Source organism: Mastigoproctus giganteus, chromosome 9, assembly GCF_048544385.1.
Source record: "Mastigoproctus giganteus isolate SK-2022 chromosome 9, ASM4854438v1, whole genome shotgun sequence".
Taxonomy (NCBI): domain Eukaryota; kingdom Metazoa; phylum Arthropoda; class Arachnida; order Uropygi; family Thelyphonidae; genus Mastigoproctus; species Mastigoproctus giganteus.
In genome coordinates this window covers 105,707,964-105,728,371 of record NC_143583.1, presented here as the reverse complement: position 1 = coordinate 105,728,371, position 20,408 = coordinate 105,707,964, and the positions used below count along the sequence as shown (strand labels likewise).

The 20,408-nt window shown below is 35.4% G+C and overlaps 1 protein-coding gene across 2 annotated transcripts in view; it reads left to right on the top strand.

The window, feature by feature from the left end:
- The window catches only part of LOC150080620 (hamartin-like), a 293,531-nt gene that overhangs the window by 212,471 nt on the left and 60,652 nt on the right, over window positions 1-20,408 (top strand). For both annotated transcript variants that reach the window (XM_090382129.1, XM_090382130.1), the window contains exon 11: window positions 13,035-13,114. In XM_090382129.1, coding sequence (XP_090238255.1) covers window positions 13,035-13,114 — 80 coding nt within the window. The remainder of the gene's footprint in view (window positions 1-13,034; window positions 13,115-20,408) is intronic.

The window sequence follows — 20,408 nt, the reverse complement described above, 5'->3', positions numbered from 1 at the left end:
AGAGAAACATACCAACTGTGTGGTACTACACTCAGGGAGGTGGAGAATGAAAGGGACCTGGGGGTAATTGTGCAGTCAGATATGAAGTTCTCTGAGCAGGGCAGACGGTCGGCAAGAGTAGCTTATGGTGTCTTGTTAATGATATACAGGAATTTTTCTAGCAGGGATAAGGAGGTGATTATCCCCTTGTATAAGGTAATGGTCAGGTCACACCTTGAGTACTGTATACAGGTCTGGAGGCCTCATTTTAGGAAGGATGTAGAGTTGCTAGAACGAGTACAGAGAAGAGCAACAAGATTGGTGAGAGGAGCAAAGGGGTATACTTATGAAGAAAGGCTTTAAGTTCTGCAAGTTTCAGCATCTGGAGACTAGGCTGAGCCTGTTCAAACCATTGTTCCGCTTGCTGAGATTAAGAACCTGAGGGGGTATAGATTCAAATTGAGGAAAGACAGTTGTAGAATGAATGTGCGGAAGTTTGTCTTTAGCCAGCGGGTAGTTGATTGCTGGAACAGACTTCCATCTGTTGTTGTGGAAGTTGATAGCTTAAATAAATTTAAGGCTGAACTAGACAAACCGTATGGGTGAAATGGGAAGATTTGTTTTTTGGCTGATGCTGTATAAGCTTGCTTTCTTGTATCATATGCCTCAACTAATGCTAATGCCAAAACCTTCTGCAATATCTGCAGTTTTGTGGCAGACAGTGTCATTAGACAAAGGGATATTTAAAAGCTGCTTTGTACTATGTCACAATAATAAACTCATACACCAACAGTTTAATTTGAATTAAGAAAATTAAGAAAATTTTAATACTGTAAAATAAAATATATAGTACAAACATTCTATTTACAATAAATATAAAACTTAAAATAGATTAAAATAAATATATAAAAATAAATATATAAAACAATTAAGATATAGGATAAAAGTGCTAAAACTAGACTGTAGCTTTCGGAAGCATCCGCTTCCTTTCTCAACAGTAAGTTAAAACTTACACACACATCCTTAAATAGCAGGCTCATGGCACTTCCACACGTGGTTTGACTGCCCATGCGCTGGTCAAACCACATTTTTTTTCTCATTTTAGTGATATTTCATTTTTTTGGCCTTGGTGTTATGAAGTGAGTGCTGGTATACATTTATTATTTATTGGCTTATAATTTGGCTATATTTGCATAATACTTAATATTTTTTAAAATTTTTTCAACACATTTTTACTATGTATCTTACATTTCCACTTCTATCCTCTTTATATTTATTTATTTGTTTCTTCACTCATTTTCCTTTCTTTTTTTTTTTTTTTTTTTTATGTTGCTTCTGTATGTTATACGACATGTTGGATATTGCTTATATAGCAGCCTACATTCATGGTTATCTTATTCTTTTCCTTCCTTTCTTTTTGTTTTTCCTGCTTTTTCTTAACATATTATTTTTACAGTTTTATGTATATATAAAATATTATCTTTAATATATATTAGACACTATTAGTCACTTCCATTTTTGAGTTTATAAACTTTATAAAACTACAAATGTAATATATAGTAGCCAGTAGAAAAGAAACAGATAGGTTTTACTAATTACTTTTTATGCATTAATAGGGAATTATACCAGCAAACTGTTTATCAATGCATAAAGACAATAATTAGTTTATATATATATATATACACACACACACACCTCATTTGCTGGACCATAAGAATTTTTTTTTCTGGAAAATGTTGCATAAAATTCCCCTGCATCTTATGGTCCAAACATAAAGTAGGTGGATGCAGTGATTTTTTTTTACATTAGATTGTATATTGCAGGGGTGGCTAATTCTGCAGTACACATATTGTGTGCCTACTAATGTGTGTGGAAGGGGGGGGGGGAGATGCATAAATCAGAAATGAATATTTAATTTTAAATTCCACTTTGAGATCTTATATTTTGCCAAAAATTATAACCCAGATTTCAATATAACTGAATTGACAGTTCATATTTACCAAATTTTAATGTTAATTTAATACATGTAAGGCTAGTATGAGTGCCTCATGACATTGATTTAGTGAGGACAAACATTTATTCTTTAATCTATATTAAATTTATTTTATAAACTTTGCTAAAAGAAACATTTGGCGACAAGGATCATTAGTGGGGAAAAGTTATGGATTTCAATATGCAGTGCACTTTCAACATAAATGGAATGCTGTAGGAAAAGATTAGCCACCCCTCTTATTGCTTAGCATGTCTGAGTGAGGTCCTGCCTGTCTTGCTAGAACTCATCCTTTATTTCCATGAAAAAAAAAAAAAAAAAGAGTAAAGCCTTAAGTCCTAGAAATCTTTTTCTGGAAAAGATTACTGAGAATTACCATGTAGTTCTGCTTTACCTTCAAATATGATATAATCACTTCTCCCCCATCCAATTGTGAAATCTGCTTGTGCAGCAGCAGCAGCAGCAGGCAGCACAATCAGTTTGAATTACCATTACACTGAACAACAAATTTTGGGTCATACCTTGTACGGGCATGAAAGTAAATTTACTTTATAGATTTTGGGGTGCTAAACATGGAAATAGTGCTTAAAATGGCAGATTGGCTCCTGTTTTTGAAAAAAAAGTAGTTTTTTTATATTTATTTTTTTTATTTATACTTGACATTTTTGCCTTTCACTTCTATTCAGCTTCAGGAGCATCCCTTTTCACCCTCCAACAATAATCAACTAATGTGGCGGCACTCCATTTGCTTTTGTATCTTTGTTCCATCGCTGTGATGTCTTGATGAAAGCACCCGTCATGTTCATCACAGTTTGGTGGAAGAAATCCAGGTGGGAGTGCAAGAAATGCATCTTCAGTGACATATTGCACTCCAGTTTTTCTTAAGAAGTAATGAGATCTTCCAAAAGCTGCCTGTAGTTGATGGCTTTAACATTTCCTAGAAACCAGTCGAAACATTTCAAAAGGCTTTCCACGCTGATTGCTCGCTATCACTAAGGGTTTATCTTTGAAAAATTGCCTTATTTGTTAACCAATGAAAACTCTTGCCTTAATCTTCTCTGTACTAAGTCTTGAGAATTTTTCTTGGAAGTATGTGAATGCAGGACCATTCACTTCCAGAGCCTTCACAAAATTTTTCATCGGCCCCAGTTTGATATGGCGTGGTGGAAGCAAAACTTCATTTGGATCTACAAATGGTTCAAATGCAACATTCTTCATTCCGGGTGTTAATGATTTTTGTTGAGGCCAACTATCCCGCATGCAGAGAAAGCAACAATACTTAGTGTAACCCTTTTATAGTCCTAATAAAATGCCGATTAACTTTAAATCACCACATATGTGCCACTCATACTTCTGATAGTGTACACCTAGAGGGTTTTCTCCATGTTTGCATATGTTTCTTTTTTGTGGATGGCATACACAAGAGGTAGTGGAAGCAGCACATTATCATTAGCAGAGGCATATGATGCAAGAAAGCAAGCTTATACAGCATCAGCCAAAAAAAAAATCCTTCCCCAAAAGTTTGTCTAGTTCAGTCTTGAATTAATTTAAGCTGTCAACTTCCACAACGGCAGATGGAAGTTTGTTCCAGCAATCAACCACCTGCTGGCTAAAGGCAAATTTCTGCACATCTATTCTACAACTGTCTTTCCTCAGTTTGAATTTATGCCCCTCTCAGGTGCAGAATCTGAGCAAGAGGAAGAATCCTATCGGCATTGAGCTTGCTCAAACCATTCAAGGCTTTATACACCTCAGTTGGATCATCTTGCAGGTGCCTGGTCTCCAGATGCTGCAATTTGCAGAACTTAAGCTGTTCTTGGTAACAGTAACCCTTTGTTTCACTCACTAATCTCGTTGCTCTTCTCTGTACTCATTCTAGCAGCTCTACATATTTCCTAAAATGTGGCCTCCAGACCTGTCAAGGTATGGCCTGACCATTGCCTTATACAAGGGGATAATCACCTCCTTATCTCTGCTAGAAAAATTCCTATATATCATTGACAAAACCCATGAGCCACTCTTCATATCTGACTGCATTATTATCGCCAGGTCTTTTTCATTCTCCACTACCTTGAGGGTAGTACCGCACAGTTGGTATGTTACTCTGGGGTTACTGCTACCCATATGCAGTACTTTGCACATTTCCATTGTGTGATAACACAGCCTTAAGGCTAACCTTAGAAGCATCTATAAATAGTTGCTTTCTTCGGGAACATGCCTCATATTCATTGATGCCATAAGACCTTCAACATCCTTATAGTGAGTTCCCCTTCTGTTTGAAAGAATATATCATAGTCTTTATTTCGAGTATGAAATGTTTATTTCATAGAATGATCTAGAAGATTCCATGTTGTAACCTCAAGGCCAAAAGCTCCGCCTTTATTCGTCAGCAGTTCGAGTTCCCTAATGAGGTCATTAAGATCACTTTCTATGATCTTATGTGGTTCAGAAGGATAAATGTTTAGACAGAATGGTGGATCCCTTGATGTAGATGGCTGCTGTACTTCTTTGTGTGTACCAAGCTGATGTTCGTTGTCTTCATCTTTGTCAAGAGTGTACAGAAATACGGTTGGTGGTTCAGGGACGAATTTGAGATGGTATATTTGGATATGTTACTGTCCACTTTTTCTTCATTGTCATCCCTTTTCTAATTGGTGGCACCATACAGAAGTAATAGTCTGTGACATGATTTGTTGGCTCCCTCCATATCATGGGCACTGCTAAAGGCATAAAACGTCCCTTTCGATTCACCCATGCATTGAGTTTTGATGATCAGGTAGTGCAGCATATGTGTTCTTGTCCTGATCGCCTGCTTTAGACCCAGTGTACAAGAAGTAGGCCTCTTTTATGGCTCAAGTTAAGGGACGTTTTCTTGAAGCTACCTTGACTTCTCCACATATGTAACAGAAGTCATCCGGACTATTCACACAATTACGGGGCATATTAATCTTACACTACACAAATAATGCACAAAACATATCTCACAGAGAACAACCGTTAACTGAGGACAAATCTTGTAGTACCTAGCCATATTTGAGGATTACTGCAAGAGAGTTGAATATGCATTTGATGTGACAACAACTTATCACATGATGCAGAGCTAGGCGACAGTTACTAGTCACGTGATAAGAGCATGGTGGAACTGAAACTGCGGTGTTGCCATGAATTGTATAGTAACTTACGAGAGCCGTAGTTGATAATGTAGAGTAACTTTCTAATATGAGACCCCAACTGTAATTTGAAAACAAGAGCCAGTTGACAAATTTTAATGTGATTTTTGTGTTCAGCAGCATGAAATTAGTCAAGTTTGGGTGTTTTCGTAACGTTGACCACTGTTATTTGTAATCAGTGATTGACCTTATCTGTGTCTTCCTTAAATGCTGTTATAGAGTCTGTAATCTCTTCTATATAATCAATTAGTCATATGCATTTGATGTGACAACAACTTATCACATGATGCAGAGCTAGGCGACAATTAACGGTCACGTGATAAGAGCATGGTGAAACTGAAACTGCGGTGTTGCCATGAATTGTATAGTAACTTCTGAGTAACTTATTGGAAAGAGAAAATCATTTCTTTGGCAGTTGATGTTTCTGTGTTTCATGCAGTTTGGTAGTTTTTAATTTGTTATAAATTTAGTCTTAATGACATGGATACAAGGAAGAATAGGTTTTTGTACACTGATGGCTTCATTTGAAGGTGTAAAATTATGCCATGGATATATATATATATATATATATATATATATAAAGTGGGGGGAAAAAAACAAAATTGCTTCCTCTTCTTTCCATTTTTCTGCCTCCTTATTTCCACTTTCTTGTTATTCTTTTCAACATATATATATTTCTCTCTCTCTCTCTCTCTCTCTCTCTCTCTCTCTCTCTCTAGGTGCCTCCGTAGCTAGGTGGGAAGGAGCAGCAGTGCGTAGCACACGCTTCTTGATTAGACCGGGGTTCGAGCCTGTCACCACCAAATACGGAGGATGCTGAAAGGTCAGGGAATGACCACCGCATATCCCGGAGCAATATGGCCTTAGTTGCTAATGCTCCTTAAAAAAAAAATCTCTCTCTCTCTGTTACAGGGATCTAATAGCATTTTTTCATATCATCAATTGATATGTACTTCATGTAATGTTTAATTTTAGGACATCACTAGTCAAATGATTTATAGTTAAATTGTTTGTTTGTTTTGTTTTGTTGGTTTTTAGGAGCATTAGCATATAGTTAAATTAAAAACAGCTCTAACTGTAGTATATTATATACGTGTGTATATATACATTTTTTAATTTGTGTACGTAGTATATAATTATTTTTAAATTTAAATTTAAAGAAAATCATGTCTTAGATTAGAGCAGAAAATTAAAATGCTCAGAGCATTGAAACTGCTCTGGCTTTGGAGAGAACTAGGACTCGGTTATATCATTTGAATGCTGTTGTGGGATGTTTGAACAGCTGATCATAATGAAATATAGAGCTATAGGAGATGCCTTTGTATGTTTTAAATGCAAAGAGTGTGAAGAGATTAAGTAAAATTCACTGTTTGATGGGCAAATTTGAGTGTTGAGAGAAAGGTTTAATGTCCTTGAAGGAATTAAAACATTAGGACCAATCAAGTACTCAGCTACCCAACTCAACACCAGAGTCCTACAATCATGCATTAGGCAGCACAGCAGGATCTCCAAATTCAGCCACTGGGTGAATGGAAATGGGGAAATTACACAGAATTGCTACACAAAAAGGATAGGTGGAATAGAACTATGATATGTCTGTCAGTGTTATTATAGAATGGTTATCATCTTTTAAAGAAGGTGATATTGTAGCCTATGTTGATACTAATGATATTAAGTATAGGCGATCTTGAAGGTTTACTTTAACAGCTGAGAGGCAGCATGGAATAAAAACTGTGAAGTAGGACTGAATTTGAGTGTCTGGAATTTTGCTCAGGTATAATATAGGAGGGAGGACATGATGAAAGCCTTATCAATCAATACGGCCTTGGAGAGGCTGTGCAAAGATGATGGGTCGAATTTTACTCACATGGCCAGTGCTTGTTAACAGGAGGGACTGCTTTTACCACAATGGGATACACTTAAATAGACAAGGTGCAAGAATACTTGCTATGCTATCAAGGCAGTGGGCTGTGAAAACTGCTAGTTCGAAGAAATACACAGGCTAATCAATGGCAAGCAGAAACAAAATTGATCCCTTCCAGTGCATTTGTAGAACATTTGGCAGTTTGGAAAATAAGATTTGTAGGATTACAAGGCCTGTTGGGAGTTCTCATGGAACAAGCATATGTATTGGCTGTGTTAGGGTTACTAGATGCAAAAACAGGCACATGTATGCTTATTCATACTCTAATGTTAGAAGCATGGTAAATAAATTAGAGTATAAATAAGTATATAGTGAACTCATACTCGTGGCACACAGGTTAAGTCAGTGTTTCTCAACCTGTGTGTCACAAGTATGCTTCAAGCGTGCCACGGATAATGCAAATTTTAAAAAAATAAATTAATAAATCCAAGTTTTATAATAAAAATTAATTCAAACAAAAAATTCATTTATTTATGCTGCACTAATCTGACTGCCTCCCAGCAGTCAGTGTGACACCGCACTTTGATTCCTAATACTAGATCTGTTCACCTATGCAACACAATAATAAGTGTATTATTAAATATCTCCAACAGAAATAACTTGCTGTTTGTGAATACACGAGTAGTGACTGTAGTAGAATATAGTAGTGACTGTAGTGTGCCGCAAAATTTTAGTATCTTTAAAAGTGTGCCGCAGCAACAAAAAAGGTTGAGAAAACACTGGGTTAAATCATCAAATGTAAACATTATAGAAATATCAGAAACATGATGCTGTTCAGACAAAAGGCCAAAGAGGATGTGGAATTTGAATATGGTGAGTACATTGTGTACAGGAAGGATACATGTGCACTCCCACCTAAAAGTTTAATCATGTTTCATATTTCTTAATTTTCAAAGTTTTTATTAAAATAGGGCCAACTTGTTTACCAATTTTTGTTAAAATGTTTTCTATTATGTATAAATATCAAAAAACTTAAATAATATTTAAGAAATTTCTAGAATATTCAAGAATATTCCAGAAAGGTTCAGAAGACTCCTGAATGTGGTTAAACATTGTAAATGATTCCAGAAAATGGGAATATTGCTTCAGTATTATAGAAAGTTGTTGATGATTCTAGAATGTTTTGCAGTAACATAAATTGAGAAATAAAATCGAACACCTATCATTCAGGAGTGTTTGGTGCAAGGTTTATGTTTCATGATAAACATGGCAAGAAATAAGGAACCGACATTGAAAAATGATGTACTTTTTTAACTCTGTATAAAGAAAGTTATTTTGCAAGAAATATTGGCAAAAAACTAGGTGTTTCATTCAAAGAAGTACAACCTACCATTTGATGATTGGAGAGCCGACTGGGCTAGCCAGGTGGGTAAAGTGCCTGCCTGCCTGCCTGGCAACCCAAAAGTTAGTTTCTTCAAATGTGATAAAATGACCAAAACACATCTTTTCCCAAAAAAAAAAAAAAAAAAAAAAAAGTACGGTAGAGGGACAAAAGTATAGGGATGCAGGTGGATGATAGGTAAAATGCAGGCATTTTACAAGACCACATGAACTGATGAGATTTGCTGCAGTGAAGAAAACTGCATGGAATGCATATAAATTATCAGGTGATACAGGTGCCTACAGTATATATAAACTAGTTTATGATCAGATCATAAAGGAAGTTAGGCAAGTGAAGATAGATTACAAGAAGACTGGCAAAGAATCCAAAGAAATGCAGCAAGGACTTCTTTCCTTATGGTAATGGTATAAGGAAGGAGTTGAATCACATTGGTCCACCAGATATGACTGGATTAACTGCTGATGATCCTGCTCAAGTTGCTGACAAACCAAATGGGTATTTTGTATCTACATTCACATGTCAGGAATTTTTTAGGGATGGGGATATAAGAAGTGAGTCAAATTCTGGTGGGGAGCTTCAGTGATTTTGTGATAACTGAGAGGAAGGTGGAGAAGAAATTATTGAAACTAAATATAAAAGAAGGCACCGAGAGTGGATGGGATCTATTCAGTTATATTAAAAGTAAGCAAACCTTTAGCCATGATTATGAGAGCATCTCTGATTTCAGGGGGAAATCCCTATGGACTGGGGATGTGCAAATGTATCCCCACTTCACAAAGGGAGACGTGAGCAATTACAGACCTGTTAGCTTGACTTCTGTTTCAGGGAAAATAATGGAGTCGCTGGTTAATAAAGTAATGCTGGATCATCTAGACAGGCATGCAGTTATACTGCAATCACAGCATGGATTTGATTAGACAATCTTATCTGACCACTCAGTTAGATATTATGACACAGTAACAAAGAAACTGGATGTAAAAGAAAATTTTGATGTTATATACTGATTTCAGAAAAAAAAATGATCTGTTGCATGTATAGTAAAAGGTACTATACAAATTGTAGCACTGTGCTATTAAGGAGAAAGTTGCAGCTTTGGATAAAGTGATAGCTGAGTGGCAGAAGACAGAGAATGATTATCAATGGGCACTGCTCTTCTTGGTGTAAATATTATTAGTGAAGTCCCCGGGGATCAGAGCTGGACCCATTGTTATTTTCTATATTTATTGCTGACTTAATGAAAGCATAGTGAGGTTAATGTGTAATTTGTGTTTGTTAATGTGTAAGTTTGCAGTGAGATCAGGAATTGTGCCAGTAGGGATAAGAACGTAAATACCACATTTGTATAAGGCTATGGTTGGGTCACATCTTGAGTACTGCATACATGTCTGGAAGCCTCGTTTGCAGAATTTGCATGAGTTTGTTAAAGGGAGATCTTGTCTTATCAATTTGATGGAATACTATGATGCACTGACAAAGGAACTGGTTGCAGAAGATAATTTTGATATCATGTACAGTCCATTCCGGTTATTTGGGACACATCAGGACTAGTGTATTTTGGTCGGATTAAGAGGTTGCCCCAATTATCCGAAGTTTAACGTAAATAGTTAAAAATACAATGTACCCCCCTTTACAATTGATTCAGTGTACCATCAAATCACGTTACGACGAACTCACTGGTGCCTCCATAGCCAGGTGGGCAGGAGCAGCAGTGCGTAGCACATGCTTCTTGATTAGATTGGGTTCGAGCCCGTGACCACCAAATATGGAGGATGCGGAAAGGTCAGGGAATGACCACTGCATATCCCCGGAGCAATATGGCCTTAGTTGCTAATGCTCCTAAAAACCAAACAACAACGACAAACTCACCATAGTAAAGTACTGTTCACTATACGATGTGTAGTAAGTGCCGGTCACTGTGATCACGTTTGTGAATTGAATTTTAATTCTATTAAACAGCGATTCTAATTAGCAAAAATAGGAAGAATATTATCCACAGACTATAAAAACAAAGATATATTAAGCACAAATTTACCCTTTATTACCTTACCTATTAAAAAATTAAATGATATCTGAAAATCGGAAGAATATATGTGATAATCGGAATAATTAATATGTACATACTAACCAGTTGACATTTCTGTTCACTGACATTTGTGGGTGGGGATTAAAATTTAAAACAGTAAAAAGATAAGCAATCAATAACAAAGAACACGGCACACACAAATTTCTAGTAACATGATACGCGCAAGTGAGAACGGAGTAACGAGTTACAAAGCTTTAAAAATAGGAATGAAGAGAAGATCTGAAAATTAATTTTTTTATATGATTGAAGATGTCATGGAAGTGTAAACACATTTCACCATAATAACCCACAGAATTCCAGCTGTCGGTATTATCGCAAATTCAGTAAGATCGAGTTTGCTGTCTGTTTATGATAGATTTCACTAACAGAAAAGCCCAATAAACAGGTGAATGCTAATTGTTTTTATTGTTTTATGGTTGTGACCTCCAGAATTTCGACCGAACCACGTGGTACCATCAGAGACAATCGTAGGGTATAACTCCAGTGCTGCGGTCTCCCTCCCCAATTAAATGGCATGCTGTCCCAATTAAGCAAAGTAAACCCTGGCTATTTTCTCGATTGGTTTCTGTTTTTTAAGACTTTCCCCAAATAAATGGCTGCCTCGATTAACCTTTGGCCCAAATAACCGGAATCCCCTGTACTTAGATTTCAGGAAAGCTTTTGATACTGTTGCACATAAAAGACTGCTGCACAAATTGGAGCAGTGTGACTTTAAGAGAAAGTTACTGCTATGGATAAAGGGATGATTAAGTGAGAGAAGATAGAGAGTGGTTATCAATGGACACTGCTCTTCATGGACTAATGTTATTAGTGGAGTCCTACAGGGTTCAGTGCTGGATCCATTGTTGTTTTCTGTATTTATTAATGATATTGATCAGGGTATATCAAGCTTAATGTCTAAGTTTGCAATGATACAATGGTTAACATTGCAATTAATGACAATAATGAAGGTATGCTGCTGCTGCAAGAAGATTTAGAAAAATTAGGTAGATGAGCTGAGAAATGGCAATTGAAGTTTAATATCGACAAATGTGAGGTACTACTGGGTAGCCGTAATCCCAGAGTAATGTATAAACTGTGTGCTACTACACTTAAGGAAGTGAAAAATGAAAAAGACCTGGGGGTAATTGTGCAGTTAGACATGAAGTTCTCTGAGCAGTGCAGACAGGCTGCTAGAGCAGGTCATGGGGTGTTGTCAATGATATACAGGAATTTTGGTAGTAGGGAAAAGGAGGTGATTATCCCTTTGTATAAATCAGTGGTCAGGCCATGCTTTGAGTACTGCGTAGAGGTCTGGAGGCCTCATTTTAGGAAGGATGTAGTCCTCCTGGAATGGGTAGTACACAGAAGGGCAGTGAGATTGGTGAGGGGAACAAAGTGGTGTTCTTACCAAGAAAGGCTTCAGTTCTGCAAATTGCAGTGTCTGGAGACTAGGCACCTATAGCGTGATCTGATTGAGGTATTTAAGGCTCAGAATGGCTTGAGCAAAGTCAGCACACAAGGGGGTATAAATTCAAATTGAGAAAGAAAGGATGGTTGCAGAATAGATGTGTGGAAGTTTGCCTTCAGCCAATGGCTGGTTGATTGCTGGAACAAGCTTCTATCCATTGTGGAAGTAGATAGTTTGATTAAATTCAAGAAAGAACTAGACAAACTATTGGAGGGGATGGATAGGTGGAATGAGGTTTTTTTTTTTTTTTTTTTTTTTGTTGATGCTGTATAAGGTTGCTTTTTTGCATCCCTTTGCCACTGTTTATACTAAATAATGTTGCTACCAAAAGGGTGCTCTTACCAGGAATGGCTTCATTCTGCATAAAATGCATAAAATCTGCATTTTATAGACTGGAGACCGTATTTGCGAGGAGTTCTGATTGAGATGTTTAAGGCTTTAAATGGTTTTAGGAAACTCAATACCAATGAAATCCTTCCACTTGCTCAGCTTACAGGCATAAATTCAAATTAAGGAGGTATTGTTACAGAAAAAATAGTGTAGAAATTTGCCTTCAGCCAGCAGATAGTTGATTGTTTGAACAAACTTACATCTGGCATTCTAAATGTAGGTAGTTTGAATAAATTCAAGGAAGAACTAGAAAAATTGTTGGACAGGTGTATGTGTGACATGGGAAATGTTTTTTTTTTTTTTTTTGTGACTGATGCTGTTTAAGCTTGCTTTCTTGCTTCATTTGCCCCTACTGGTACTAAAACCAAAAATTAATTTAACAAAAAGAAATAATATAAGTTACCCAACTTTTATATTAAAATGGCAAAAAAAAAAAAAAAGCTTATCAGTTTTACTGGTTATTAGATTTTTGACCTAGTTCATTAGTGATCAAAAGTTGATATAAATGTTTTGGTTTTTGAGTAGTGTATACATAAGTAAAGAATCACCCTAAAATTTTTGTATTAATTTGTGATCAATAGTTTACTATTTAACTTCCAACAGTCATTGAAATAATTTTTTTGTTTTGTATAAATTAAATTTTTTTATGTAAGGGTGAATTCATAATCCATTTTATTTATTTTAAGTTAAAAATTACTTTTTTCAGGTTTTGAACAAAGTATACCATATCAAGGAACTACTGATGGAAATCTTCTATTAGATTTAGCTGTTGAAGCAAGGCCTGAGGTAAGTACTTTATATGGCACAACTAAATTAAGCTTTGTGTTTGACTCAGACTTATACTTTCACAATTATAGTGAGAATTAACATTTGGGGCTATGTTTTTATACATGCCAGCTCTTTCTTGCAAGGAATAAATATGATTCCGACTTATAAGATTCAGTTCAATATACGTAAACGGAAAAAATATATACATGACAACCGTAATATAATAGAAAATATACTTTAGGTGTTGCATGTATACATTTCAATAATTCTATTTTAGATTAAACAAAACATTTAGGTAAGTATAATCAGAAGCTAAATTCACCCATTATTCTTAAAGGTATGTCCTTGTAATAGTATATGAATTTAAATTTTAAATTCACTAAGCCATACTGGAATCTTCATAATTATAGAAAATTTTAAGGTAAAATCCACGAAGTTTGAGTAGAAGGAATCAAAACTACAAATTCTTTATTCTGAGTAGAAGTAAAACGGTTTTACTTCTAACTCCAGATAGTTTTAACAATCTTATCTCATTTCATTTTTGATAAAAATAAAGCATCAAAAACACTGTGTTCTGCTGTATTCTGTGTATATACACAGCCACTCCCCGACTTACGTAATACTCAACTTACATAAATTTTTGCCAGCTGGTGCAAACTTAAAAAAATCATGGAAATGTATTTTGCAACCCATAGGAAATAAATGGAGGACCTGACTAGGATGGCAAAACTCCATAAGACAAATGCCTTAAAAAAAGTACATACAACATTCGCTGTGTTTATATTGTAATTCATCTCTGTTTGACACTGTAATTCATCTCTTGGTTGATGCTGATGATGAATTAGTTGAATGAATGCATGCTTTACTACTGTTTCAGACAGTAGTTGTGCCATCAGTGTTCTTTTTAACTCCACGTCAGTCGTCGACAGTGTACTAAAAAGAACACTGATAACGACTGACACTGGGTTAAATTAACTTATTACAATGATGAATGGAAAGTGACCAAAGGAAAGTGCAAGTGATGACAGTGCTAGGAAATGAAGATGAAAATGATTAAGAAGTACAGAGGAGGACAAAGTTTGTCATCTATTGCATGGGAATTAGGTCTCGCTGCTTCAACAGTGAATACAGGAAACCCCCACTTTACATGGTTAATGTATCCCGTGAAGATACTGTGTTAAGTGAAAACGTGTTAATCGAATATAGTAACCAATGTAAAATACTGCAATTCATCCAACAGGCTTTCAAAATCTTTATTAAATTTTTTTAAAATAGCCATTTTTACTGCCAATATTAAGGAGAATAAAGATGTTCAAAACAATTCAGTTTATTATGTAGTTCATATACATAATTTACTTCTGTAATAAATATTTGTCCAAAATAGTTTGCATGCTCTTTCGTTTCCTTTTCTCTACATACATCTCACTATAGCAGCTCAAATCATTGTTTTTTCGACAGACTTGAATGCTATGATTGAGGTTACAGTTGAAATCCATACGTTGTTTTTAAATTTCAGCAGTGCAAAACAATTCTTGGAATTCCTTTAAACATGGTTCTTAACCTTTTTTGTACCATGGAGCCCTTTGGCAGTCTGGTGAAGCCTATGGACCCCTTCTCAGAATAATGTTTTTAAATTCATAAAATAAAATACATAGGATCACAAAAATACTACACAAATACAGGCTGGCCTTGATTAATGTGATTAATTCGTACTGTGAGCGCAGTGCGCAAAACGGAAACGTGTTAATCGAATATATTAACCAATAGGAAAAATTATAATTGGTCTGTGACTTTCAGGAATGTCCATAAAGAATTTTAAAAATACCTTTTTAATAACTTTTTAACTGCATGCCATGTAAAAGATAATAAAAATTATAGAATTAAATTTTTATTGCACAAAATATATAATGAAGAAACTAACTATTTGCTACGGAAATATGCGACACCATTTTATCTATTAATCACATTTTAACCGTATGTCCACGTTTTAGACATGAACGTGATTTATACTTTACCGTTTTTAGTCATCTGGCTGAGCCTTATACACTCAGTCAGATTTTATCTGACAATGACCATGTGTCTGCTGTTTTTAGCTTTTTAAAATCAATAAACATTTTTACTGCCATATAAAATTTACATTTTATTGTGCTTTTCAATTGATTTATCTTTTATACTTTTGTTAATATTTATTTTGACATGGTGACCTAACTAGTTAGGTCACTGAAAGTTTCAATTTTTATTAATGACATGGTCTTGGCGCATTATAGCCCTAGTAGCTAATGCGCCAATAAAACCAAAACCAAACCAAACCAAGCTACGGAAATATTTGAACACAGTCGTTTGAACAGTTTTGCCTTTTTTTTTTTTATCATACAATTTCCGATAGCCAACAACAAGCTTCTCTGGGCTCTGGCAAAATAACATGCTTCTTTCGATGTTAGCATCAACATCCATTACTTTTTTGTTTAAGGTTCTCTGCGATATAAAAGATTTCGCCTAGATCTTTTACCGTTATCTCCTTTGTGGTAACATTTTCAAAATAAGATTATTTTTCTTGTAATAGGCTTCAACTGTTGGACTTCAAATAGGGCTTTGGTCATCCATGCTTTTTTATTTGAATGCAAAATGACTGGAAGAGTGCGATGGCTGTATCCTTTTAAAGCCCAAGGATTTTGTTTATGGTACACAAGCATAGGCTTCAATTTAAAATCACCTTCAGCGTTACCTCCTAATAAAAGTGTTAATCGATCTTTTGAGACTTTATATCCAGGTTGTGATGCTTCATTTGCAGCCAAATAAGTTTTAGTTGGCATCTGTTTCCAAAATATGCCCGTTTCATCTACATTAAATATTTGCCGATCGTCGTATTCAGCATCCTGAATGATTTTTTGCAATTCTGCAGGAAATTTGGGTGCAGCATCTTCATCAGCACTAGCAGCTTCCCCTGTTACTTTAATATTATGCAGTCCTGCTCAATTTTTGAAATGTCCAAACCACCCTGAACTAGCAACGTTTCAGTCTTCCCTTGATATTTTGTTTCTTTGAGCTTAGTAAAAATGTTAATAGCTTTGCTCTGAATATTGTCCTTAGAAATGGAATTCTTTTTTGATTGCAATCTTCTATCCAAATTGATAAAAGACATTTCAATCATTATTCGAGTTCTGTTTCTGGTATTTTGTAAAACAAAAGAAGTTGATGAAACTTTGCCTTTCTCTTTATATTCGTCCTTATGGCTCAAGATAGTTCGTACAGAAGACTCACTGTATCCTAGATCTCTTATGATTTTTGCATGGTTTGCACCACTTTCATGTTTTTTAATAACTTCAAGTTTTTCAGCTAAAGTAATAACTTTTTGTTTCTTTTTTTTTTTTATTGCAATCACGTTGTTTTTCACTTTCTTTTATCCATAATTAACAGAGGTAGAAAATTAGAATTTTTAAATACGTCTGCACGTGACTTTATTAGCTGGAGACAAACAAGTAACACGTCTACTTGGTTGATGGAACACACTGAGGTGGGCAAATGCTTGTTTATTGGCCGTCAGACACTTAGCATGCGATTTTTCAACTATCACAAATAAAAGATCACGTTAACTGGAAATTTGCATCGCGTAAAGTAAAAAGTGGTATAATTTTTTCAAATTGAGGTAACTGAAAAACGTGTTAAACAAACTCGCATTATGTGAGGCCTAGCTGTACATACATACATATACAGGGTGATTCACTACCAGTGCGACAAACTTGCAGGAGGTGTGGGGAGGGCCACAAAGACGAATCGGAATCACATAGCATTGCAGGGTCCGAAATGCCTTCGTCATTCGGTAGAGGACGTTGAACGGGAGATCGCGTGAACAGCGATCCCACTGGAAGTCAGCATTTGCGAACCGGTTCCCGAGGCAGTAGGATGGATGAGTATTGAAACGCTGAACTGGCTGACATGCACCTCGCGTATGGAGCTGCGGACTGTAATGGGCGCGCCGCTCTGCGCTTGTACCAAGAACGTTTCTCGCACAGGCGTGCTCCTCATCATACGATTTTCGCACGTGCGCACAGAAGGTTACGTGAGACTGGTTGTTTCACGAGAGGTACCATGAATCAAGAGCGAACGACGAGGATGCCAGACAATGAGGAGAATGTCCTACGTCTTGCAGAAGGCAATCCGAGTACAAGTACTCGAGCGATAGGCCAACGATTGGGTATTTCCCAATCCACTGTATGGAGGATACTGTCAACAAACCAAATGAGTTCATACCATCTGCAACGCGTCCAATCATTGGAGCCAGCGGATTATCCACTCCAGAGGACTTTTGCTACTTGGTTTCTTCAACAGAAACGGTTCGCAAATGCTGACTTCCAGTGGGATCGCTGTTCATGCGACCTCCCGTTCAACATCATCTACCGCATGACGAAGGCATTTCAGACCCTGCAATGCTATGTGATTCCGATTTGCCTTTGTGCCCCCTACACCTCCTGCAAGTTTGTCGCACTGGTAGTGAATCACCCTGTATAGGATTAAAAAGGAAACCAATTATATTAAAAAAAAAAAAAAAATGTGATACAGTAACATATGTACTTATTTATTAACATATTAAATAACAGTATAGTACAATACATTTACAATATGTGCAAATTTAAAGTTAAATTTCTAGCAAAGTTATTTTTAGGTACTGGTAATACTACTGTGGTTTGTTGCCTACATTCATAATTGAAAGGAATGCTAAATTTCAGTTAGAACTTAGTGAAAATAAAGATGTAATTTTTTCCCCATCCAAGTTCACGGATCCCTGAAATCTATTCACGGACCGGTTAAAAAAAAAGCCTGCTTTAAAGTGATTTTCTTTGTTGGTGCATTTTTGTCCAATTTACAGTCATCCTTGTTGTTGCTGATCAATATTAAGGAGGTTATTAGCACTCAATTCTTCGGAAATCGAGTCTAATAACTCCTGAACATTTGCAGTGTCTACTTCATTAAAGCCTACAACAGAAGGCTTTAATGAAGCTGACTAAAGCCTATGAAATCATTTGCCCAATGAGGCAGAAGATTTTTCCATGCAGCTCTCATGTTGAGCAACTGTGTGGAAAATGACCGTGTTAAGTAAATTTTAATCTGTGTTAAATAAATTTTGGTAACAATTTATAAACTGTGCTAATTTGAAAAATGTATCAATTGGAATTGTGTAAAGTGGGGGAGCCCTGTATTATTTTAAAGGACGGTGCTCGTATAAAAGAACATGTTAAAGGATCAACAGTGATCATAAAACAGCGTTCCTGTGCTGCTACTTCGGAGATGGAAAAGCTATTAATAATAAGGATGGAAAATCAGATTCAAAAGCTAGTGCCTTCTGAGGTGTGTGTACTGGCACTTGTCTTAATCTTTTTATCGTATATTTTGAAGCACACTTTTTAAAATTTTTCCTGCGCATGATAAAAAATTTGAATAAATAATTCTATTTACATGTTCGTTGAACATTTCTTTTTTGCCTCAGTCAAATTCAGCATGCATAGTTGTGAGTGCTGCATAAGCATTTAGGGAAATTCAAACTTACGTAAAATTCGACTTGTGTGAAGTTTCGTGTACGCAACTCTTACGTAAATCGGGGAGTGGCTGTATATATATATATCAGTTCATAAAATGCATTGTTGAACATTGTTGCTCTCTTTAAATGAAGATTTTTCCTCTGGTTAAGTATAATATGATATGATGCATTCCCTCCTGAATATTGCTATGCTACTAGTTAAGCAAATACTTAACTTAGTAGCATAGTAATAAATATTACTGGGAACATAGTTATAAGTACAGGTATGCTTTTAGCATACCTGTACTTATAACTAAGTGGATAAAGAATTATTACTGCAACTGAAAATTGTAATAATACATTGAAAACAAGTTTTATTAGGTAAGCTTTAATTTTAGTTTGGATAATTAGGACTGAAGTAATTTTAAAACAAATTCCATGAAACAAATGTATAATGTTGTGTATACATTGTTATTTCATCCATAATCCACTGTACAAAATAAATAGTTGACAAAGTTCTAAGTAACAGTAACAATGTAAATGATCAACATCATATAAATCTGTTATATCCAGTCCAGTATAAAGAAACAAATTGTATTATTATAGTATAAATCATTTCTTCTGCACTATGCCTTTTGTTCATTATTTCCATCCATACTATCATATTTCCTCTTAGATCTTTTAGGCCTTGTTTTTAAATTAATCTTTCAATCAGATTTCAGCAAATCAAAATTAATGAATAAGCAGAGTATTATGTTAAATAAATAAATCAGATTATTTAAAGAATTCTATCATATTAGGATTTTGACACTTTAACAGCACCAGGTGAACCCTACATTTGTGTTAAAAATGTGTATACTAATATGGTTATTATGTACTTTCAATAGGAAAACATTTGTTTATGATTGGAAGTTGAAAAATTTTTATTATCTTAATATTTATTCTTTGAATATTTGTTGTAATAATGTGATATAATAATATCTAGAGGCGCCTCCGTAATCAGGTGGGAAGGAGCAGCAGTGCGTAGCACACGCTTCTTGATTAGACCGGGGTTCGAGCCCATCACCACCAAATACGGAGGATGTGGAAAGGTCAGGGAATGACCACCGCATATCCCGGAGCAATATGGCCTTAGTTGCTAATGCACCTAAAAACCAAATAACTAACTAATAATAATATCTCAGAGTCTAATTTTTAATTCACTAATTATAGTATGGCTATCAGAATATTTCTATCAATTTTTTAGTTAATTAAAAATATTTCAGTTGATAAATTTTAATTAACTTATTTTTTAGTCATGCTGTAAGAATTTAAATAAACAGCAAAAATAAAAAATAAAAAAACTTGCATTGCCTAAATAGTCATACACAATGATTTTCATGCTGCAGCCTTTAGAAGCTTATAACAATATTTTAATGATTCCTCCCCACCCCACATTTTCAGCAAGCTTACAGACCTATAAGAAAAATGTGGTTATGGTCAGGGCCCGATTTAAACTTTTTGTGGCCCTAAGCTATAACATGCATGAGGCCCTTCTCTCTTACAGTTCACCTGTGAAAATATTAAAAAAGTGAGGCCCCCTTGTAATGTGAGGCCCTAAGCTGTAGCTTGTTTAGCTTATGTGTAAATCTGGCCCTGGTTATGGTTGTGCATGTGGTCATTTATATAACACCACCCATGCATTATGCAATTGAGCATAGTCATAATGGGCATAATAGGGCTTTAAGCATAATGAATCATAATAACATTGATAAAACATATTAGCATTATTTTGATTAATTAATACAAAATGCTATT